Source organism: Rhagoletis zephyria, unplaced genomic scaffold (genome assembly GCF_001687245.7).
Source record: "Rhagoletis zephyria isolate East Lansing unplaced genomic scaffold, Rhagoletis_zephyria_1.1 Rzeph_scaffold_01212, whole genome shotgun sequence".
NCBI classification, from domain to species: Eukaryota; Metazoa; Arthropoda; class Insecta; order Diptera; family Tephritidae; genus Rhagoletis; species Rhagoletis zephyria.
This window is the reverse complement of record NW_016158296.1, coordinates 1,155-26,836: the sequence shown is the minus strand read 5'-3', so window position 1 is coordinate 26,836 and position 25,682 is coordinate 1,155. Positions and strand designations below refer to the sequence as shown.

Sequence of the window (25,682 nt, the reverse complement as noted above, 5' to 3'; positions counted from 1 at the left end):
GAGTTGATGAACCGAGCGAGTACCATCGCACGACGGAAAACGGCGATCTGTCGTATAATCACCGCAGCGAATTCCAGTTGACGGTGGAAAATTAAAAAGGTTTTTACACAAAGTACCACAATAAATGCTTCAAGAAGTGCATGTTTCTGTACTTCTAGTTTCGCAACAGTATAAAAAAATATTTGCTAACGAGGAAAAGCGATAACTTGCAGCATAAAGTGAACTTTGTGTTATTTCTCTATATGGGAAAGTGGTTGGGTTGGACGGTATCAAATAATTAAAGACCACTGCTAAAAGTAAAATTTTACACAAAGAACTTGATTTAAGGCTAATCGAAGAAGTGGAGATCATATCTTCTCTTTTTTTTAAACAACATACGATAAGAAACGCAATAAGATGTGGATTCATCCGAAAGAAATGCTAATGCCACCAGCTTTTTGGTAAGTTTGAGATGTAAATATCTTTTCGGTTCGTGAGGAGCATCAGTATTGTGATTTGCCTACAGATATGTAGTTAGAAAAACTACAAGTAGCTTGCAATACGAAAAAAAGACCCATCGAGTTTTCTGTATAGCTATTTCAGTAGAGTTTATTTTACGCAGCACCGAAATAGAGTAGCAGTCTGCTCTAGCGGTGAATGCAATTACAAAGGCATTCTAGTGAGCCAACAATGGCTTTAATGTACCTCTTGCTGATACAATAGTATATACATATGAATGTATGTACATATCTCCATACATGTATGTACATACATATACATATGTATTTAAAATGCACTATTTCCCATATTGGCGTTTTATTGTTAAACACATTTGCTGTTATCAGGAAACCAATGAACTCTGGCAAATCACAGATGTTTCGACATTGCCATTTTTTCTATTAAGTACCTATACATGTATTGTGATAACCTTCGTCTCACTAATAGTTATTGTACATTATGTACATACATACATATCTGCGTTCGTATGGAACAGTAGCTTATGTCGAATGGTAGGCTTTAGTATAATGCGGCATTCTCAGCATACAATTGCGAATGACTCACTGGCGCCGAGCCGTTGAAAAACTTTTGGAAAATAAACGTATAGAAATAGTTCCGATTCTAGCAAGTCAATATTCTTATTAAGTCTCATCAAAAATTTCCTTGTCGTTTAAAGAATAAAGGGAATGCCGCATTATACTAAAGCCAGCTTCCCGACATATGCTACTATTCCATACGAAAGATATATACATATTTATTTACTTGAGAATTAATTAACCTTTTTTTTTAGGATTGACGAAATGCGTTCAAAATATTTCGTGCTGCAAAAACGTCGTGGCCACGGAGAAACACGTAGCTTTACTTCACTCCTTGTGAATACTTTGGATAGTGTATGGGACACAAAGCCACCACCGTATCGAATCCTACACCAGACACCCAATTCCGAAGTTTATTACGGTAAGTTAACAGCTGATTTGAAAGTATAAAAAAATAAATTTTAAATATTGTTAAATGTATGCATGAAAAGACAAATTCAGACATATTTATGTAGTCCGTTCGATAAGCTTACTAATATTTGGTGGCTTACAAATTTGGTAAAATACATTTAAAAAAGGCAAAAATTAAGAAAACATAAATTAATGGATCAGACATTTTTATAAAAAACAAAAAATGCACTTTCTCAGTAAAGTTCATCATACACTGTTAACTAACATTTTGAAATTCCTGCATATACTACTTTATGCCCAATTTCCACTAGGACTTTAAAATGCAGGAGATTTTGGGTACACCTCTTTAAAATATCATGTGGTAACGATATAATAAATTTAGTTAAATACATATGTGTACCCATAGCCAAAAATAACAGAAACGCCTTATTTTGACCAGTTTTGGCTATATATATTTTGTTTATTTAATATTTTGTTTTTATAAAAGTGCAGCTCATTATCTAATAAAAATCATATAAATTTATATTTCAAAACCCAAAAATTATAAACATTTATATAAAGTTGCAGCTAAAATTTAAACTTTTTAATCAGATTTTGTAGAATCTTTTTGAGTATGCAGTTTGGGCACCCTTTTGTATCACTTGTATGTCCCTTCACAAACGAGGGAGGCTATTCCATAAAAATAAGAACTAATTTCCTGAAATGTTATTTGACTACGTTCACAATGTACATAAATGGTGTTTTTGTACCGAATGTATTTTCAAACTAAGAAGTAATTTTTAAGCAAAAAACAAAACCGACTTATTCTTATAAAAACTTAAGATCATCGTTAATTTCTCCATGATGCAATGATCGGATATAAACCAAATTAATATAGAACCACCTGTGAGGCAACATCTTTCCTTTAAGAAAAGAATTATAGCGGTTAACGTTGTCCAAAGTTATGCGGTAACATATATACAAAAAAAAAAAAATCCGACGAATTGAAAACCTTCTCCCTTTTGTGAAGTCGGTTAAAAAAAGTACAATTGTACCAACTTTTCCATCACAGTAGCTAACTAATCGAGCAGCTGTGAGTGCATGTGAAAACCAAAAAACGGTAGCTCAATTAAAGAGTTAATTGACTCAATTGAATTTCTGTATGAACTTAATCTAAGGCGTTTCTATTATTTTGGCTATGGATGCACTTGTATTAATTTATCTGTTTCTCAAAACTGCCACCAGAAGACGCAACAGCGAATATTTTCACATATTTTTACGTGTTAAAATAAAATAAAAACGTATGTCTTACTTTTCCTTATGAACACATTTTTTTTCTTACAACACAAATTGGTATAATAATGTGCAACATTTAACAGTGCCGAAATTCGCGTTGTGACGGTGCTAAGCATTTTCCTTCATATAAAATATATATATATTTTTTTGTATGATGAAAATGTATAATGCCGTCTGAAAAAAATTGTCAAAAATCAGCGCGAATTTCAAGACATTAAAAATTTTAACATTTTTAAAAGTTGAATGGTTTATAAAACTGTCTACTCGAATTTTTTTAATTATTAAAAAGTTTGCAATTTTCGCTGAAATTTTGTAGAATTCTCCTAAATTTCGTACAAAGTTTGAAATTCAGATTTATATGGTGTTTGTTAAAATACAAGCCATATTTTAATAACAAGTAATTTTTAGCAAAAACAAACCCACTTCAACTCCCATATAAAAAATATATATATATATATATCTCATGATCCACTGATCGGATCTCAACCAGATTAGTATGGGACAACCTCTGAGAATTATCGAAATCGGTTGACGTGGTCCAAAGTTATGCGGTAACATACATAAAAAAAAATATAAAAATATTAGGACGAACTGATAACCTCCTCCTTTTTTGGAAGTCGGTTAAAAAATAAATAAACAATTTTTAACATGTAAACAATTGTAAGTATTAAAAAAAAATCACAGTACACTCAATGGAATTGTGAGTGAAGGTAGTTATTTTTATAAAAATTTGAATTAAAATGGAGATGTGTAAGAAATGTTTGTATAAAGACAAAACATGATAAATAGGCAACAATCGTCAATGGCAACAAATTGGCAACTCCCCGATTTATTGCCGTAGTGAGAAATCGGCAACATTATTACTATCATGTCATTTTAAGAATATGTTTTCAAAAATTCCCAAACTGATGAACTTCGCGTCAACAGGATTCTTCAAAAATATATAATTTATGCCCAAGACAGGGTTGAAAAAATAGGAAGCTCCATAGCGACGAACATAGTTAATTTCGTTTACAAATTATAAGATTGTGTTCAAAAACAAATGAAATATTAAGAAAGAGAAAATTTTTGCAAGAAGTTCTTATTCACATATCGCCTGTAGCAAGAATAAAACGACTCATTCAGGTAATAAGAAAACGACTCGCCTAGGCGAGTTGCCTGCGGCGGACGTTTTAGAGCGACTGGTAATAAGAAATCGATTCGATGGCGATATTGCCGGCAATAAATTTGTTGCTGAGGGCGACAAGTTTACTTATTCGCGGCAACAAAAATTGTTTGGTGGGATAGGATTTTTTTTAATTCAAAAAATTTTCATCCAAATTTCAAACTTTTTTCTCAGAAGTGTTAAAATTTTTTTGAGTACGCAGTTTTATAGCCCATTCAATTTTAGTACGATAATATGCAAGTTTCAAGTGGCTAAAAGTTACCGTTGATTTTTTAGAATTTGTTTTGTCGCATTTGCTTCCATATAACGAATAAACACAATTTATTTTTATGTGAAAAAAACACAACACCCTCGGCGAAAAAAATCTAAAAAATTAACGGTAACTTTTCTCAACTTGTTAGACCAAAATTTAATGGGCTATAAAACTATGTACTCAAAAAAGTCTTACTTCTAACTTAGAAATTTGGGTGAAAGTTTGTTTCGTGTTTTTTGTAGTTTTCTACAAAGTTTTAAACTTGGGTTCATATAGGTTTTTGACAGAGAATGAACTGTATTTTAATTGAAAATTCCTAAAAATTAAAAATAAACATGTGTGGCAAACAATATCTCTTTGAAATGGGGGTGCTATTGTATTGGCCAATACTGTATGTATGATATAAATGCTTTTTCTTAACTTTCAGACCTTTCACTCGACTTTTTCAAATAAATTTCAGTGAAAGGTATGAAATGTTAAGAAAAAGCAATTGCTTAGTTTTCATGCCTACGGCACAATGTGAATTTCCAGTAAATTTGCACATATTGAATCGTTTTATCTACCGAGTTTTAGAAAGGAAGCCGTTTCATATCCAAAAAAGTTTATAAATATTTAGTTAGATTATCTATGAAAAATTAAAAAGATGTTCGCTTCAGAATATTTCGAAATAAATATCGTCGCTTTGCAAAAAAAATATTTTCCTAATATTTTTTTGGCGGTACAATAATAAGTAGACATCGGAATTCTTTGAAATTGCATATTTTTGTTTAGCATCCAAGAGATCCTGGACCAAAACAGAAATTCGTTGCATTTAAAATGAAGAAGATGTATGCCCTAAGAAGCGTGCAGCCGCAATGGGGTCGGTCCACAGAGACAAAGGCGTTAGCAGTGTCGAGTTTTCCAGGCATACGAAGATATGTTTCGAGTCGTGGGGTGTCTCTCCGCATGTCGAACACTCATTTGGCACATCGCGTCTAATCTGCTCAGGTATGAGTTTAACATGCTGCAGTAGCTGGAGCGAAGTTGGGTTCTAGTCTCCCGTGGCAGATGAAGCTCCGTCTCGTCGATGTCACTCACAGGTCTGGAGTCTACAAAACTCCAGACTGACTCCCTGTGAATGCCGCTCAAGGCCTGTCGATAAGCTGACAGGTCGTCCGGACTTCGTCCGTCAGTTCGTATAGATGCCTTTTGACATGCCTTGGCGAGGGCTCCGCTGCACGCAAGTGTCTGTTCGTGTCCACATCTGTGGCTCCCTACTAAGAATTGCTTGCAGAGCACTGTGTTATGCTCCTTTATGGGGAGCATTTCCGCCTCATTATGAAGGTGGTGTCCTGGCGACACAAGAAGACATCCAGTCGCTGTCCGAAGTGCAGTGTTTTGCGTCGTCTGCAGCTTCATCCACTGCGTCCTACTAGTCCCCGACGAGCACACTGGTGCTGCGTGATTTAAAACCGGCCGGCCTATTGCCTTGTACGTTGCCAGTAATGTTTCTTTCTATTTGCCCCAAGTACTTCCGGCTAGCGACTTGAGGACCTTGTTACGGCTCTGTACTTTATTGACAATAGCGGTTGTGTGCGCAGAGAAGGAGAGCAGACTGTCGAATGTTACTCCGAGTATTTTGGTGTTATTCACCGTCGGAATTAGTGTATCATCGACGTGAATTCCTAGCGGTAGTCTGACCTTCTTCGCCCAGATGGTGAACAAGGTCGCAGAGGATTTTGTAGGGGAGAGGGTTAGGCTCCTAGCAGTGAAGAACCGAGAAAGCTCGGAGAGATATCTGTTAACTTTTGAACACAAGTCATCAATTCCATACCCAGACGCCATTATCGAACCATCGTCAGCATAGGAGACAATCGAGACTCCCTCTGGTGGTAGAGGGAGCTTTGAAATATAATAATTAAGCAGTAGTGGGGAAAGGACACCACCCTGTGGAACCCCCTATATTATTTTCCTAGGTTTGCTCGATTTGTCTCTTAAACATTACTGACTAATTCGCCGACCACCGTTTGAGCCTCTGTGGGAGAAAGGAAGCATCTATGTCTTCTAGCAGCGTGGAGTGGCTGACGGTATCAAACGTCTTTGACAGTTCCAACGCTACTATAATAGTTCTCTCACAGGGACTATTGCAGTTTACGCCACGTGTTATCTGCGTGTTTATGGCGTTAAGTGCTGTTGTTGTGCTGTGTACTTTACGGAAACCATGCTGATGCTTCACTGGGATCAAGTGGTTCGTGAAATACGGGAGTAGCAAGGCCTCTAGTGTCTTGCCAGATTGAGGACCTCCATTAGGTACGCTACTTCCGCAGGACCCAAATTTTTCAGCATCAACATGCATATTCCGTCGGTCCCCATGGCTTTGGAGGCTTTCGCCTTCTCGATGGCCACCCGAACTTCACCGTTAGTGCAAGCAAGAGGAGCACAAGTTGTTGGCAGTTTTCGCGGCCTTCTGGTAACTCGACGCTTGGCTTTGTCCACCGGAGCATGCAGTATGAATTGCCGGCTAAAAAAAAAGCTTGCGCTTTGCTCCGGGTCCGACGAAGTATGGTCGCCGAAAGAAATTTCGACCCTGTCGTCGTGCTTCGTAGGATTGGACAGTGACCTCATGGTTGACCAAAGCTTACTCACACCAGAGGTGAAATTACATGTCTTCAGATGCTCTTCCCACTTTTTCCGCTTTATGTACGTTCACAAGCTGCCGAAGCTCCGCGTTGAGATCCCTGATACGAATATTTCCCGGATCGGCCTAACGAAGCTTATCACGCTCATGGGCTAGAACAGCCGCTTCAGCAGGGAAGTTTGGACTAAGATCCGTAATGCATCCTGCTGGTACGAAGCGAGCCGCAGCAGCAAACCCACAACCCCGCGGAACTTACGGTCACCAAGGTGAACGTCGGTTGGTGTGGGGACTGCAGCAAAGGTGCTCTCAGTAGATTCTGCGAAGTCTTTAAGCTTTGAAGCTTTATAAAAGTTGATATAGGTCCGGTGTTCCGCGGAAGCAAAGTCGGTTGGTTTATCGATCGAGATGACTATGGGAAGATGGTCTGATGCCAAAGTCAGCATATGTCGCCATGATATGCTGTTTATCAGACCAGCGCTGACTATTGTTATGTCTGGCGAGCTACAGCAGCTGCCCATAATCCTGTTGGGTGCGTTGTCGTTCATTGTGCAGATTGTCGAACCGTCTATTTGCTCAGCCAAATCGGTTTCCCTACGATCGTTTGACAGGCTTGAGTTCCAAAGATCGTGGTGTGCATTAAAGTCACCTACTACCATACGGTTTTCACCTCTGAGGAGCGCACCTATATCAGGATGATATCCTGCCGGGCAGGGAGTATGTACACGGTAAATATTTCGAGCTCAACATCGCCTGACCGGATAGCAATGCCCTGACATTCTAGGGTGGTATCCCTGCGGTCGATGTCTGCTTCGATAAGAGGATACTGCACGGTGCGGTGCGTGATGAACGCTAAGCCACCACCATTATCTCGGTCGCGATCTCGACGGTGCACGTTGTACCCGGCACAATTCAACAATGTTGAATTTCTGTGCAACTTCGTCTCTTGGACCGCAGCTATCAATATACCATGCCTTCCCATGAAGTCGGTTATCTCCTCGATCTTGCTCTGAAGCCCATTACAGTTAAATTGAAGGAGCTCATGTGGTTCGGGAGACGTGTGGTAATGCGGGGTGTGAGAAATGTGTGTGGCCGTGACGCCATTGGCTGTGCGTGCTGCTGTGGTGGTTGCCGCCCTGTGATGGTGGTGGGTGGCGTCGCGGTTGGGGTTTGCGGCCGTGCAGCGCAACACGGGCCCTCGAAGTTCCTCGTCCAATCTCGAGTGGAGCGTAGACCTGAACATGCCCTAAGGTGGCACCAGCCAAGGCAGGTGTTGCACTTGACTGGTGTCACGTTACGGAATATCCTAGTCGGATCCACCGTGCAGATTGTAGGAGGAAACATGAGTTGTTGGCGGCGGCGTGTGGGTGGTGGTGCGGTTATGTCTGTTGTGTGGTCTGTCGTGGTTGTGGTGCGGTCTATTGTGTTGTTGTGTTGTGGTGTTTGTGTTGAGCTGCTCAGGTGGACTGGGGCTAGCCGTGAAGGCTGCTCTGTTAAAGCAGCAGGGGGTCACAAATGCCGTGATCCACTGCCGATGTGTCCGTAGGCCTGAGCAGACTCTGAGGTGATTCCACCCGTCGCAGGTATTGCACTTGACTGAGGTGGAGTTGTAGTGTAGTCCAGAGACTGGCTTGCATTGAACGCCAACTGTTGCATACTCAATCAATACTGCTGCTTTGTATGACTGAGCAGCGCGTTGACTTAGTAGTATCGATACCTAAAAGAAATTAGAGATGACTGAACATCAGCGCATAGGGTACTGTCTTGCAAATACAGCCACCACAAGTGAACGGTACTTATAACAGCTCATACTGATATTGACTTCGGCAAACCAGTATTCCGAATGCTCGTTCATGAAACTAGCAAGCGCGGCATTTGATCGGTTGCCGAAAGCATGACAGCTGATTTGGACGGTTGGCGAAGCAAGACGCCGCAGTTCATTTGTTGCAGAAGTCATTTGACTTGCTGCTGAAAGCCATTTGACTTGTTGCCGAAAGCACGACGAATGTAGTAAAGGGTAATTTATCGTCTCGTATGTATGTTTGTATTTATAGCGCGTCTACCATTCAATTGCTTTACTCACTGCTGGCGCCAAGGACGTGTTGGCAGGCTAGTTGTGAGGAATGTGCATACGTACGTATGTATGTATGTATGTACATATCAATGCTTAATTTCAAACAAGCAAATGTCGTTGAATTGTTTTTGAAATACACATGCCTATTACGATATCCGACGGATGTCATCCGCACGGATCTAATCAGATTCGTACAGTCGGAATAAGCGAGTGAGAAGGATTAGATTCGTGCGAATGGCATCTGTCGGACCGGAATAGGTATGTTTCCAAGGGATCCCATTCTCATGAATCTAATTCTTCTCACTCGCTTGTTATGACAGTGCGAATCGCATTAGATCCGTGCGGATGGCATCCGTCGGATACCGTAATAGACATGACAGTATTATGACTTCGGCAACCCATCAAACATGCCTTCAGCAACAAATGAAATGGCTTTCAGTAACAAGTCAAACGGCTTCTGCAACAAATGAACTGCGGCGTCTTGCCTTCGCCAACCGTCCCAATAAGCTGTCATGCTTTCGGCAACCGTCCATATGAGCTGTCGTGCTTTCGTCAACCGTCCAAATGCAGAATCGTGCTTTCGGCAGTCGATCAAATACGGCGGTCATAGTTGCCAACTTGGTGCTTTAAGCACTAGATTTAGTGCTTTTTGAAAATTAAAACGCCAAAAAGAAATTATTTAGTGCCTAGTGCCTTTTTTCGGAACTAAAATTACTCCGATATAGATAAAATCTGAAATTGTTTTTAAATATTTAAAGCTGTGGCAGCACTGAATTTATTAAAATCTACAAATTTAAATGCATTTAAATACAACCATGATTGATAAAAAGCTGAACTTGCAAAGTCACCTTGTTCAATTCTATTCGCGTTGAAAATGCTAGTAGATATGCGAGAAAGTTAAGTTTTTTTTCTAATTATTTTGTAAAAATTGTTATTTTTGTACCACCTGAGTAAAACACATCGTTTCTTGGTGCTGAATACAAATCTGGCCTCACAATCGCTCTAGCACTAGAATTTTGGGATATCCTAACCTCAAAGTGCTAAAATCACGGTTTTGGCGATATTTGAGGTTATATAATGAAAACATAAATTTTGTTGCTCATTTCTACTTAGGGCATGATTTTCGTTTGTTGAGATTCGATTTTTCTTTCTTGAGATATATCAGTTTTAGTGGGCAGTACTTCGGTATTACGTCGTAAGCATGAGTCATGTGGCTTTTCAATCGTTATGAGCGAAAAAGTTTTGTTTATTGATTTATGTATGCATTCTTGTAAATATTGTTAAATTTTTTTTTTTTTTAAATACTTACAAACTGTTATGAAAAAAGCATCCATTGATTCAAAACCATTTGGTGCTTTTAGTGTAGTAAAACGCATTTTTTCCGAGTTTTTGGTGCTTTTTGAAAATGAAAAGTTGGCAACACTGACGGCGGTTGCTGGTTTCGTGCACATTCACTCGGAATACTGTTTTGCCGAAGCCGATATCAGTATGAGCTGTTATTAGTATCGACCACTTGTGGTGGCTGTATTTGCAAGCACTGTACGCTATCAGCGTTGCCGCTTTGGTAATTTTTAACCAAAATTGGCAACTTTTTTCTTTATTTATCAAGTTTGGTAATTTGGTAATTTATTTTTCAATTTGGTAACTTTTTCGATTCGGTCTTACATGGTTCTGATTCCACATTAGTAAGTGGCCCGTAAGCGTTTCCTTTTATAGAAATACCAGGTAATCCTGAAAGGTGAAAATTGTTCCAGGGTTCCTTGGCTACTAGAATGGTGTGGTCTTTAGCAAACTGCTTGAAAGTGGCTATTGCTAAGTATATTCACCGTGTCCTTTCCTGGAAGGTTTTGGGTGTTCCTACCTTTCCCTGGCAGTTCGTCAGCTTTGCAATTACCATCAATTATTCGGTGTACCCGGCAACCATATATATGAGAAGAATTCTACGAAAATATGTATGTTCTCGTTCAAAAAGCTACGGCATTCAGCGGGGTACTTCACTCTGTCTATGTGTGAGTCGAAAGCTTTCCTTCAAGCGTTGAATTTTTTATATATTTTCTTGTCACTTGTTTACATACAGTGGTCGAAAAAATTATAGCCGCACCATATTTTGACAAGTTTTAACATATTACAAAAAATTACCAAACTTATTTTATGTGCAAGTCTATACAAATATACATGTCGAGCCCTAACGTCCAAAATAACGTAATTATGTATGTTTGTGTAGTTCTGAACATAAAATAAGTTTGGTAATTTTTTGTTGAATTTGGTAACTTTTTTCGGTGATTTTGTTAAAAAATAAAAAAATTCTGTGGCAACACTGTACGCTATGCGCTGGTGTTCGTTCATCCCCCATTTTTAATGTGAGCAGGCTGAAAGTCACATAATCAGCATCGTTTGCCAATCTCTAGTGTAGTCGTCTCTGTCATACACAGCAGGTGTAAGTTTCTGGCCCTGGGTTTGACTCGATGCCAGCCCTGAGAAGAAGAATACGTAGCAAATGTAGCCCTATGGACGAACAACTTCTGAGATACTACGCCGACCGTATCGGGGTTAGATCGCCGAAACAACAGCCCTTGGTCGGGTAAAATACGAGTCACTCCGGTACGTAGAACCGGCTGTCGTGGGAGACTGATGGTTTGGCTTGATGCATTCCACGATGTAGAGAGGCAATCAGTGGCGGATACAGGGGAGGGCGATGCTAGTCATTTTATTCCATACGAAGCATCGTCGAGGGTTTTTTATATGGAGAAAATGAGCCACATCTTCAACGAAAAAAAGAAAATCCAAAATTAATGATAATTTAAATCGGGCTACAAAACTGCATACTCAAAATATTTCTAAAAAATCGAGTTGAAAAGTTCAAAATTTTTACAAAGTTTGTTGATTTCTTTTTAACCGACTTCACAAAAAGGAGAAGGTTTTCAATTCGGCGGAATATATATATATTTTTTTAATGTATGTTGCTGCATAACTTTGGGCCACGTTAACCAATTTCTATAATCCAATCTTTCGATCATGAATAAATTTACGATAATATTAAATTTTTATATGAGAATTGAAGTCGGTTTATTTTTTGCTTAAAAAATACTTGTTTTGCACATAGATAGAAGTATTCTACCAACAACGTTGTCAAAAGTTTTTGAGTATTTAATGGCGGAACAAAATACCCGTCATGTGCAGGAGAAGAACCCGCTTTATCTGCTTCAGTCTGGCTTTAGGATTGGTCACAGCTGCTCAACGGCTGTGTTAAAAATTCTTGATGACGCTCGTTCTTTTTTCGACAAAGGTTATTGTAGGGTTATTAAACTGTATGTGTTTACACTTGTTTAAATTCTTGGAGTTAAATTTATTGTTCTATGAATTTGTTTTTTATTGAAAAAGAAAATTTTTGTTTGTTAATAAATAAACTTTCTACGTGATCAAACAATAAAGAAAACTAAAATTTAAATAACAAAATATCTTATTACGGTATATTGGCGATCCTGCATTATAATTTGGACTACCAAAAAAAGACCAAGATCAAATGTCTATCAATGTCTTTCGAAATGTTCAGCGGCTAGCTCGATATGCATCCGCTGTTGTCCTTTCCGCTGCAATAGTGTGAAAATTTTTGCCAGTCCAACTGCCACAACTGTGAGCAACAACAAACTGTACAAACGCAGTTCTTATATCCTTCAATATACATCAACAAAGGCAAGCCTCGGAAACAAGTCACTTGTTCAGTTAATCAATCGCTCCACATGGACAATTTTGCAACCTTAATTTGCACAACCTGCCATATCACATCTTCCTGAATCTGCGCAACCACAACCACAATTTTAGTAAGCAACCAAGCATTAGCCCCCTACTTATTTACCGATACTGCTACCGCAACAGCAGCCGTTCATTTCTCCGTCAAGCCTCAACGTCGATGACCACAGCCAACAGTTCAACACCACAAATGTTAGTTACTGTTGTGCCGCTTAACATAAAATTGGTTCTAGGCTCTTAATCAACAATAACCATTGACTACGTTACAAACGCAGCAGCATTTACAGCATCAACTGCAAGGTCAACAGCTGATGCAGCAACATCATGTCTCAGCGATAACAACAACATTCTAGCGCATTTAATTTTTTTTTTGTCGTCGTTATAAGCATACAAATTGTTAGTTAAATGTTTAGATAAATATTTCTATATTTATACATATGTATGTATGTATGCATAAAAATATTTTTTTTTATTATTATTTATATTATTTTGCACGCTCCATCTAATATTAGTTAACTTCTCGTTTTATTGGAAGGAGAGTAAATATAGGGTATAAATACCTTTTCATTTTATACCTGTTTAATTTTTATTTGTCCTGTTGTTCTTAGAATTTATTGGAATTTCTAAATGAAAAGCAAGGCGAATTTATATAAGGTCATGAACCAACGACTACTGTATTTTTGGTTCATGATATAAGGTGGTGTTGTTTAATCAGCTGTGTGTAGCGTTTGATTGTCAAAATTTTTTATTTTGTTAGTGAGTGAGTGAAAACGTGAGAGTGTTTGCATTTTCTGTCGCCCTTTTTCATTCGGAGAAGAATAGCGGATATTTGACAATCACCAGCTAAAAGCAAAAACAAAATACAGGTTATTGTTGTATTTGTTGAATCGATGCCACCTTATATGAATTCGCCTTGACGAAAAGTTTTTAAATGCATTAAAATACAAGTCTTCACCCTACAAATATAAAATTTTTTATTGAGCAATAAATGATTCAAAATAATAAGATATCATCATGATATATTGTAAATGTAGGCTAATTAAACCGTATGTCTTTACACTTGTTTAAATTCTTGGAGTTAAGTTTATTGTGTTATGAATTTGTTTGTTATTGAAAAAGAAATTTTTTGTTTATTAATAAATAAATTTTCAACGCGATCAAACAATAAAGAAAATAAAATTTTAAATAACAAAATATCTTACAACGATACAGTTACTTTACATAACTATGTCTCCTTGACTTCCCCAAAACCTTTGACACTGTCGACCATCATTTCCTTTGTCTTAAGCTCACGTATTATTTTGGATTTAGCAAATATTCTCTAAAACTTATGACGAGTTATCTAAAGAACAGATTTCAACGAGTTACAGTAGGGAATCAATCCTCACAACCAATGAAACTAGTTTCAATTCTAGGACCTATATTATTTGCCCTATTTCTTAATGACATCTTTTCATTGTGTATATTTGTTAGTATGCATGCTTATGCAGACGATGTCCAGCTTTACTTGTCAAATTCTTTCGAAAATGTTAATGATCTCTGTGATAAGGTAAATCGAGACATTTTACCAATAATGCACTGGACAGAAACCGACAGTATTTGCCTAAACGAAAGTTTGTTGTAAATAACATTCCATCCCTTTACGTAGGTGCCAAACAAATTGCTTTTGTCAGTAATACTACTAACCTAGGTTTTGTAATCAACTCGAATTTAACTTGTGTGATCATATAAATATTGTAATATTTAGGTAAGGTGTATTGCGCGCTACGTTGTTTAAGACATTCGTTCCTGTTTACCCTAGTTAACGTCAGACGTAAGCTTGCCATCCAATTACTGATACATAATTTGACGAACTCTGCACTTATCTACAATAGACTAGACTCACAGTCTGCCCATAAGGTTGAGGTTGTTTTTAATAATAGCACTCGGTATGTGCATGCCTCCCAGTGGAGATACGATCTGCATATTTCTTTGTCGACTTATGTATTTTAACTAGAACGCCTTCATATCTTTATGAAAAGCTAAAATTTACAAAATCGTCCCGTTTATACGATTTAATTGTCCCCAACTTTAACTCTCTAGCCTCGACTAGATTGTTTTTTGTGAACACTATACGTACCTGGAACGCCATAAGGAGTACCAGAAACAAAAGCAATTATAGAACTGTTATTTATAATTATTTTTCTCAACTTATCTAGACTGACCAGCTTATTTTATTTTATTCGTGATACAAAAATTTAAATATTTGTATCATGATTTTATTTTATTTTAAATTATAACTATTGACGTAGCCTTAAGTATATACAAGCCTGCATTTTTAATATCAACATGGTAATGTTTTTGTAAATGTATTACCAACCTGAGTTCCACTCGTATCTGTTGTACAATAAAAAATTCAAAATCGTACTGTATTAATTTTCTTGTTCAATAAATGACAAAAAAAGCTTGTAAAAATGACAAATGAAACTTGGATTTATATGGTTTTTGGTGATTATAATCAAACTTTTTCCCGCAATTCATTTAAGTTACTTTGTATGCATGTATGTATGTATTTATGCATAATTACTAACCACTTACTCTTCTGCATCTGATAGAAATCGCCATTGGGTTAACACAAGACGAAATCATTAAAGATTGGGAATGGCTTGCCGAACACCTTTTCAAAGTGCTCAACGAAATGGAAAGTGAGGAAGAGATTACAAACTTTACAATCTGCAAAATTCAATCTCTAAACGCACAAAATAATCACGATGAATCAGATGAATCGGCTAATTTCAAAGTGGCAGCTTCGAAATTCCAGCAAATTTTCGAAATGCCCAAAGAGGAGCGTTTGGTTACTACTTATGCTTGCACGTAATGAAGACATTCTTTTAAATTGGATGATTTTGGTTGCATAATATTCCCATTATTACTTTCAGTTATGTCAAAAATAAAATGCCACATCAAGGTAACTTGTACATTTCGTTAAATCACATTTTCTTCTATTCGTATATGCTGGGTAGTCAAACGAAGCGAGTCATAAGGTTTAGTGAACTGGAAGATATTAGAAGACACGGGCAAATTATATATTTGAAAACGGTTAACAATGTTCACTATAATTTCACCTTATTGACTGATGTAAAAGAGGCATATGGACTGATTGAGCAGCTGAGCAAAATGGCTATACAGCAAAAGATACAGGTACTTTTTTGGCTCCAAATTGTTAAACTAAAAATGAGGTCAATATTTTTTTTATTATTTACGTTAATAGGACCCGGATAGTCCAATAGTCGATCATGATGCATCAGTATTTCAACGCTTCGGTCGCAAAACATCAAATAAACCGGGACTTTTGCGGGATTTGACAGCTCGTCAAAAATCTGAAGAGTATCGTAACTATTTTCGCTTACCACAGTCGGAAATCATTGATGGTCAAATAAGGGGTATGGTTTAGAATAATACATACATATCTAGGGAAAATATTACTAAGAAATTTCCCGTTTTTTTAATTAATAAATATTTCATAGCCAACATCTGGACCCCATATTCGAAACGCTATGTGGGCGGCAACATTTACCTGTCTCGAAATTTCTTCTGTTTTCGCAGTGATGTAACCGACCTTGTCAGCCTTGTCATTCCAATGCGTAATATTAAAGTAAGTCTATAAAGTTTTCCCTTAAAAAACATCTGTAGCGTAATTGTTGGTATATGTAAATTCGCAGAGTGTTGAACAGAAAAATGATGGCCCACATCGTTATGATAATCAAATCGTCCTACATACAGCTGAGAATGTACACTTTGTGTTCGCGCAAATTGTCGACCGGGAGGTGTTGGTGGAAAAAATTAGCGAGCTGCTATCACAATTCCACGTGTAAGCATTTCCACTTGTTGTAATCGCAATAATAGCCATGCGATATTAGTACATATATAAAACATTAACTTCTTTTTCAACTGTGCAGTCCTCTCTGCCGTGAGCGTGCAAAATACGATATATCCTGGAGTAAACAAGCCGCTCTCATGAACTCATTTAAGACTAATTTGAGTGAGGAAATGTTGAAGATTCAAGAACAAAAGGTAGACAGCGCTTTTTATTTTGTATAGTCGTAATTCTACAATTCCTTTGCAGCTGGCACGCTGGGAGTTACATTTCCGTGATTTTGGGCGCGGCATTTCAATGTTTCGTACAACAGAAGTAATTAATTTGATTGTGGAAGGCATTCCTGATAAACTGCGTCAGGAGATCTGGCTAGTATTTTCCGGTGCAATACACGAGAAGGATATGAATCCTGGCCTCTATGAAGACTTGGTTGAAAAAGTATGCAAAAAATTCACTATATAAGAATATCAACAACTTTTACTTATGCTGGATTTTCTGTAGGCTGCATGTATTAAGCAATCCTCTATACACGACGAAATTGATCGCGATCTTCACCGTTCGCTGCCAGAACACCCGGCGTTTCATCATGCAGACGGTATAGGCGCACTGAGACGCGTATTGCAAGCATACGCATTGCGCAATCCTCACGTGGGTTACTGTCAAGCCATGAATATCGTTTCATCAGTATTTCTGCTATTTTGCGACGAAGAGAATGCATTCTGGTTGCTAGCAAGCCTTTGTGAAAACTTGCTGCCTGACTACTACAAAGACAAAGTAGTAGGTGCACAAATCGATCAAAGCGTATTAAATGAGCTCGTTGAGACATATCTACCCGAGTTGCATAGTCACTTGGAGCAGTTGGGTATAATTCGTATGATCTCACTGTCATGGCTATTAACTATTTTCATAAGTGTCATTTCATATGAAAGTTCATTACATATAATCGATTGTTTCTTTTACGATGGTGCCAAGATAATTTTTGTGGTAAGTACAAATTATGTTTTATTTTTATTATTATTATTATTTTTAATTTGGGATCTTATAACTCACCGCTTGTTTTCAATCTTTTTTTTTTTCAACGTAGATTGCACTCCAAATTCTGGAATGGAACTGCGAACAGCTGCTCAAATGCAACGATGATGGCGAAGCTATGCAGGTGCTTTCTAAATTCTTGGACGGAATTTACAATCCAGAATATCAACTACCAACACCAGCGGATAAGCGAAAATCTAAAACACAATCAGTGCAAATGCTTATCCACGATGCGTACACGAAGTTTGGCTCCAAAATTTCGCAACAGAAAATCGAAGAATTAAGAAATAAGCACCGACGTCTTACAATACGTCAATTCGATATTGACAATGAAAATACAATTGTGAAATTCCATACCGACAACATGTACTTTGACAAAGAGGAGCTTCATCTACTTCTAGCCATTATACGAGAGGAGAAATCGACTCCACGTAAAGTGTTGCAACAAAAAGCGCACTCTGCACTTGGTGGGGAATCACCAATACTGTTGCCACCAACAGGACGTGTTGGCTATGCGGAGGGTAATTGCAGCCGATCCGAATCTTATAATGTTGATTTCGAAACATTCCGGACACTATTCCACGAGTTAACGCCATGGCGCACCTGCGTTAGCATTGATCTAGCAGAAAAGCTGTTTAGGGTACATTTTTATTCCCATTACCTACAGCATATGAAGAACTCTATAACAGAACGCAATAACTCCACTTTAGCATTTACTGAGATAATTAAGAATATTATATCACAGCCAGATAGAAAGCACCCGTTGTTGATTGGTTGGTTGCACCTTTGTTTTGATAATTGGCCCCGGTCCCAATTAGCAGTATAAGCGCTACTTTGATATGCTATTTCTGGAACCTCTGATATTATCTTCTGTCACAATTTGTTGGTAACTTTAAACCACTAGAGCATGCCGATGAATCTACTTACGTTAGTAATCAGTCATTTCCTGCGAATTACAAGTGTATTTCCCTATTGATTACCATATCTGTTTGAATGACAGGGAGCCCAGACGTGTGAAATATCTATTTATTTCTTTTCATAATCCTACAGTCACTCTAAAATCCTAAATCTTCGGCTTGGAAAATACTAGTAAAGTAAGGTAGTCGGAACGAGAGAGAGCCATCCATCATTTCAGAGATTGCCGCCGCACCCCGCCACAGTATTTTTGACCCGTCAGTATAGATGCCAGCCTCTACTCCAATACCATCCATAAGGACACCTCATTTAAAAATTGTTCTGGAAATCTAACGTAGTAGGCATAAAAACTGATTTTCCCTGGCCTTGGGAGCTGGTCAAGAGTACGGGTGAAGTCCTGAAGGTAGAAATACAAAGTATCAGTCCCTTTTATTTCAAAACGCACTACATAGAAGAAAAGGTCTAACTAGCGTAACCTAGTTCGGCTGCAATCCGTAATCGCCCCATAAATTTGACACATCTCTACCGCTTTGCAATAAGTTTCGACTTAATTAAACATAAAACTCTCTTCATTTCGATAACTATTTTTCGCTAAAATCTTTTTAAAAATTCCATTAAAACATGAAGTTAATTACATAGAATTTAATATTTAGAATTACCGAAACCCAGAAAAAACTTAAGTGGATTTTTTGCGTTTTGTTTAAGACTAGCTAACTAATTAAAAGGGAGCAAATTTTTTGTTGTTAGTTAAAATTTGTGTATTTTCCATTTAGTTCAAGGAAAAAGAAGTTTCATTTGTTTGAAGTGAAACTAATCGCTGATTTTCTTGGCCAGCTGCTTCAATTATAATACAATTCGGGGGTAAAGAAGACAATCACTATTCAGCTTTAGTTTTTGTCGATACGAACCTCCCAGAGCAACTTTAAGGCAATGAACATTCCGACAACAAAAAGCTTTTAAGTTGGACTACATGTTGCCTAACATTACATTTTATTTATTTATTATAATCAAACACTGTTATTTTACAGTGTTAACATTACAAGAATGTCTTTATCTTGGTCTTAAATGCTTGTGGACATAATTTTTTATTTTTTTTGCTGTTTTTTATCCACCAGCTGACCGATAAGAAAAGTACTGGAACAATAGAGTTCTCACAAATTATAAATGCACTGGGTTTAGTATGTTCTTGCAAATACACTGAAAAGCTAAAGCTGCTTTATATATTACACCTGCCGCCGCTGCTTTCGAAAGCTGAAATTGAGCAGGTCAGACGTCCAAAATCGAAGGCCAAAGAAGACGCTGAGGAGGCCATTGAAGCTGAGGACTTTTTCGGGTACCTAATGCATATATGCATACACACAACTTTTCCGTATTTTAAACATTTTATTATAACATTTGATTTGCTTTTACTAGCGACGATCCATCCGAATCAATCGAGGCACTCCCCTCGCCTACAGATAATAACTTCGACGATGACGAGTACGCGCTCATCACAGCCACGAAACATTTGCATTGCTTGGCAGGCCTATCACAGCCATCACCATCGTCTGGCGCCATTAACGGAGAACGCTTGTCAACGTTCTATGTTGATCTACCCCGCCAACATGTTGCCCCTATGGACGTTGCTCGCTCACAAAATGGTGCAACTGGCAGCAGCACTTCGGATCTTATTGGCAATGCATTGCGTCATCAAGGCCGTTACGAATCGACTGATACGTTTTCGGATATTTCCGATTTGGGTGCCGCGAAGGTGACACCGCCACAATTAAATGTGGAAACGATTTCGAATTTTTCACAAATCAGTGATTTAATAATGGCTACCAGAGGAGATCGTGCAGACTCAACAACTGACACAAAAAGCTTGGGCAGTTTAAGATATTTACTTGATCAACCAGACGATGGAAATGCGCCCAATAAAAATATACCAAACATGAAAAAGGCGAACTTCCAATTTTTGTGGAGATCACTTGTAGAAATAATAGGAGAGCAAGACGAGGACATGAGGAAAGCATGTAAGTAAAGAAATATAGTCTAAAGAGGAGGAAAAGAAGGGAGATGCTGCATGAACCTTAGTATTTACCGATACGATCCTCCAAAAGAAACGCATAAGCAATGAACAATCTAGCTTCGTGAAACTTTCGAGCTGGGCTACATTACATTGTTACTATACAATTTCTTATTCAGCCATTGAGAATCCATTAACTGCAATTACCGAAATTACCCTGTCTAGATCGGCGAAACCTACCAATTCTTGTGAGTCCCTGGAGCAACACCTTGCTGCAGGGTTGCTCTGCATTCTTGCTATTTTGAGCTGGCATTGAGGCCGAAACCGACATTTGCTGGGTATGCCGGAGACGGATTGGTCCGGACTACACTTCGGTCACATAGGGAGTATGCTACGGAAATCCGCCTAAATTTTCCGGCGGGATCTGCTTTACTAGCGAATGTGCGTGACCATCTAAGCCTGGTCAATCTTCGTATCAAAGATCTCAAATTGGGGATACGGCAACTAGTAATCCAGCATTAGCGGAAGAAGTGGAAAGGTTACCTGCAGGAATGGGTTAAATTTTGTCAACCATGAGGTACCTGTTCAACCCGACGATGCGCCATGGCAGACTGAGTAGCGGGGGCTAGTTGGACGTAGCGGACGAAGCAACAGACCTGTCAGCATTACCAGTTCGAGTAGCAACAGGGCGCTTTCTGATGTCACCTGCAGACTTACCGAACAGATCGCTGTTAGAAGCTCGTGGATGAGATCGAGGCCTACATAAACAGCACAACCCTGGTCCCGACGACGTGAGAACATTCCCACGACAGCTGGTTTGACGTACCGGAATGACTCGGGTTTTACCAAGCCAAATGCTGTTGTTTCGGCGATCTAACCCTGTTTAGGTCGGCGAAATCCCTGAAAAGTTGTACGTTCATAGGGCTACATCTGCTTCGCATACTTCTGCTCAGGGCTGGCGTTGATTCAAACCCTGGGCCAGAAATCCACACCTGCTGTGTGTGCCAGAGACGGCTACACCATATCTCCACTTCCATCAGGTGCAACGCCTGTAATTGGGGGAGCCGCCTTCGAGTTTGCTCAGGCCTTATGACTCACAGGCAGTAGACCACCTCATACGTGGCCCCTTGCTGTTCAAACTGAGCTGCCTCCACGGCAAACCAGAGTCCGCCACACAACCATATCGCAATACAATAGACAACACCACAGACACAACAGACCACACCACAGATACAACCGCACCACCTCCCACACGCCGTCGCCAACAGCTCGTGGTTCCTCCGACAATCTGCTCGGTGTGTCAGTCCAGGATATTCCGTAACGTGACACAGTCAACTGCAACACTTGCCTTGCTTGGTCTCACTTTAGGGCATGTTCAGGACTACGCGCCACGCGAGATTCGCAAGTGCCAGCTGCGGCGCCGCCCACCACCACCACAGGGCAACAGCCTGTACAGTAGCCGCACAGCAAGTGGCGGGCAGGCAACACACCTCACTGACACCGCATATTCCAATAAGTCTCCCTAGGCACACGAAGATTTTACAATTAACTTTAACGGACTTCAGAGCAAGATCGAGGAGATAACCGTCTTCATGGGCCGGCATGGAATATTAATAGTTGCATGGCAATTCAGCACTGTTGAGTTGCGCCTGATACAACGTGCACCGTTGAGATCGCGAGCGAGATAATGGTGGTGGCCTAGCCGTTCATCACGCACCACACCGTGCAGTATCGTCTTATCGAAGCAGACATCGACCGCAGGGACACCATCCTAGAATGTCAGGGTATTGCTATCCGGTCAGACGGTATTGAGCTCGATCTTTGGCATTCAATCCTGTCGAATGATTGTAGGGAAACACACTTGACGGAGCAGATAGACGATTCGACATTCTGCATAATGAACGATGACGCACCCACCAGGATTATGGGCAGCTGCAGCAGCTCGCCAGACCTAACAATTGTCAGCGCTGGTCTGATAAACAGCATATCATGGCGACCTATGCTGGCCTTAGCGTAAGACCGTCTGCTCATAGTCATCTCGATTGATATACCAGCCGACTTTGCTTCCGCGGATCAACGGACCTACATATGTATGTATGTCAACTTTTCCAAAGCAGATTGAAAAAGCTTCGCGGATGTTACTGAAAGCGCCTTCACTGCCCTTCCCACACCGACCGACGTTCACGTAGCCGAACGTAAATTTCGCAGGGTTGTCACTGCTGCTGGACGTATCTCGGACCCCCGTCCGAATTTTCCTGTTGAAGCGGCTCTCCTAGCCGATGAGCGTGACAACCTTCGTCAGGTCGATCCCTGAAATCCCGGGATCTCAACTCGGAGATTCAGCAGCTTGTGAATCGAAAGAAGTAAGAAGAGCATCCAAAGCCACTGAATCCGAGTGGAATATTTAACCAAGGTCCTCAACCTGTCTGTGGCCACTCTCATCATTCCTTCTACTCCCGCGCTACACAAGTCACCTGACCCCAGCGAAGGATCAGCATGGGTTGCGTAAAGTGCTCAGCACAACAACAGCACTTAGCGCCACAAACACCCAGATAACTCGTGGCCTTAACCGAAACCGCCCCTGTGAGAGAACTAGTAGCGTTGGATGTCCAAGGCGTTCGACACTGTCAGCCATTCAAAGCTTCTAGAAGACATAGAGGCCTCTTCTCTCCCACAGGGACTTAAACGGTGGTCGGCGAATTATCTGAGCGGTCGACACTCGTCAGTAATCTTTAGAGACAAATCGAGCTAACTTAGGAAAATAAAACAGGGGGTTCCACAGGGTAGTGTCCTTTCCCCACTACTGTTTGATTATTATATTTCAAAGCTCCCAAAAACCACCAGAGGGAGTCTCTTTTGTCTCTTTTGCAGACGATTGTTCGATCGTGGCGTCTGGGAATGGAATTGATGATTGTGCTCGAAAGTAAAAGGTTATCACGCCGAGCTTCCTCACTTTTTCACTGCGCGGAGCCTATACCTTTCCCCTACAAAATCTTCAGCAACGCTTTTTACCACTTGTACGAAGGAGGTCAGACTGCAACTGGGTATTCACGTCGATGACGAGCCAATTCTGACGGTGAATAACCCGATGATCCTCGGAGTAACCTTCGACAATGTCCTCTCCTTCTCGGCGCATACAACCGCATTGTCAACAAAGTACAAAGCCCCAACAAGGTCCTCAAGTCGCTAGTCGGCAACACCTGGGGCAAAGAAAAATAAACGTTGTTGGCAACGAACAAGGCGATTGGCCGGCCGGTTCTGAACTATGCAACGCCTGTGTGGTCGCCGTGGACTAGTAGGACGCAGTGTATGGCACTTAGAACAGCGGCAGGGTGCCTTCTGATGTCGCCGCAACATCACCTGCGAGACGAGGCCCACATGCCCCCGATTAAGGATCATAACACAATGCTCTGCAAGCAGTTTCTTGTAGGGTTCATCGTCGTAGGCACCCGAACGCCAGGCACGTCAGAAGGCATCTATATGAACAGACGGACGAGGTTCATTAAACCACTAATGAGCTCAGTCTCGAGTTATATAGACTCTCGACCTGTGAATGCCGTTGATGAGACAGAGCTTCGCCTGCCTCGCGAGACCCGGACCACAATAGCTCAACTTCGCTCAGCAGGTTGAACACATACCTGAGCAGAGTAAATGTGGATGTGTTTTAATTAAACTTTGGTCAACCGCAAGGTCCCTGTCCAACCCGACGAAGGCGTTTCCACCCGGGAAACTAGCCGAGAGAGGAGATTCTTATCGGCGGCTAACTTTCCTTCTTTAATAGGTAAGACACATTGGGCCGTACTAAGTACTACCTTATTTTACCTGAACCCCACTACGCATCAACATGATGGCACATCGCAACCGCAGTACTTGAAAATTTTGGTATCTCATTGCCTTAACCTAGGCAGCCCATGTGAGGGAACTGATATCATGTGTTGGCGACTGCGCCCGGCAATGTCATAGTTGATCTGTGTTTAAAAGTAAGCAGCCGAAAAGCCTCGCTTTTTTCAGTGCGGAGCTTCCACGGCATACCCAGTAAATGTCCATCTCTTCACTTGCCTCCTAACACCCATCCGGCCAACACCCCTTTTTCTTTGGTCCGGCTCGTCGACATAGGATGTACCCGTTAGTTTAATTTGAAGGCAACGATTGCTAGACTAGGCGATCTAGGCAGGGCTTGGTAGTGCCTCTACAAGAGACAAAATAAAAAATATTTATTATATGGATGTTTGTTCACTTTTAGATGAAAATCTGCTGGAACTTGGTAACAATAACATGAAGAAAGAGATCAGCTTAGACAGCTTTACTCAACTAAACTTGGGTAACGGTGATGAGGTTTGTAATCTTCGCCAAATGACTTTGAAAAGCTTTAAACATTTGTTTTCCAACTTCCTTTAAACAGCCTGACAGCAATGGCAACCCAACAACTCCCTCCGCAGATACTAACGCGACGACAAAACTCTTCCAAGCTTATGAAGAGGAACTGAAGCAAAACTCCTCCAGTGGGGGCGGCGCAGGCAGCAGCAGCAACAGCTCGACAGATCTGGACAGTTGGGAAATATCCATAAATCAGTTCATTGCAACGGTCTTGGCGGTCACTTCGATCGTTCAGTGTTTCTACCAGAAAACACCTATTAAAGAGAATATCGAAAAAATGCAAAAGAATCGTCGTAAATGTGTAATCACGAATTATTAAGCAAACGAAGGAATTGTCTGGGTTTGACGAACAACCTTAACTTATAAGTATAAGCTTAATCTCAAGAGAATGTTGAGTAAAGTAACAAAAAGTAGTGAGTAAAAATATGCGATTAAAATAATTACAATTTACTTAGAACGCATGGTTGATTTTGTGTTTTTAAATATCGAATATGATACAGATTATAATACTGAAACAAATATACATATATAATGGTGTACGATTTTTTGTAAAATGAATTATCGGCTGTTCCCTCTATAGCAAACCATATCTCAAATTCATATGCGGAGGTATTACGTTCTTAACGTCTCTTTTCGACTATAATGTGTAATAATTGTTGAAAACGCTAAATATAAATTCTATGTAAAAGAAGCACCTCGATGAGCAAACGCTTTTAAAATATACGGCCATTCCCTTGTCTTTCCAAATTTTTTAAACAAAATTTTCATAGTTAATTGTGCTAATAATGCATTGTTTTAGCCTTGAAACACAAAAAAGTAGCTTGTTATATAAAAAGTAGTGTTTTTTTTATAAAAACAAAACTATTATTATTACTGTTTTACATTATATATGTACCTACATTGTGGATTATTCATGTACTATCATACAGTAGCAATACGTAC

At 39.6% G+C, this 25,682-nt stretch overlaps 1 protein-coding gene across 1 annotated transcript; it reads left to right on the top strand.

The window, feature by feature from the left end:
* Window positions 1-25,158, top strand: Tbc1d8-9 (TBC1 domain family member 8/9). Its single transcript, XM_017616469.1, has 15 exons — window positions 1-440; window positions 1,268-1,434; window positions 15,150-15,408; window positions 15,474-15,735; window positions 15,806-15,977; window positions 16,062-16,189; window positions 16,257-16,405; window positions 16,494-16,608; window positions 16,661-16,849; window positions 16,913-17,395; window positions 17,496-18,083; window positions 19,474-19,691; window positions 19,772-20,370; window positions 24,607-24,698; window positions 24,766-25,158. Exons 1-15 carry the CDS (start codon window positions 397-399, stop codon window positions 25,057-25,059), a joined length of 3,759 nt encoding a protein of 1,252 aa, XP_017471958.1. The 5' UTR covers window positions 1-396; the 3' UTR covers window positions 25,060-25,158.
* Window positions 25,159-25,682: the final 524 nt, after the last annotated feature.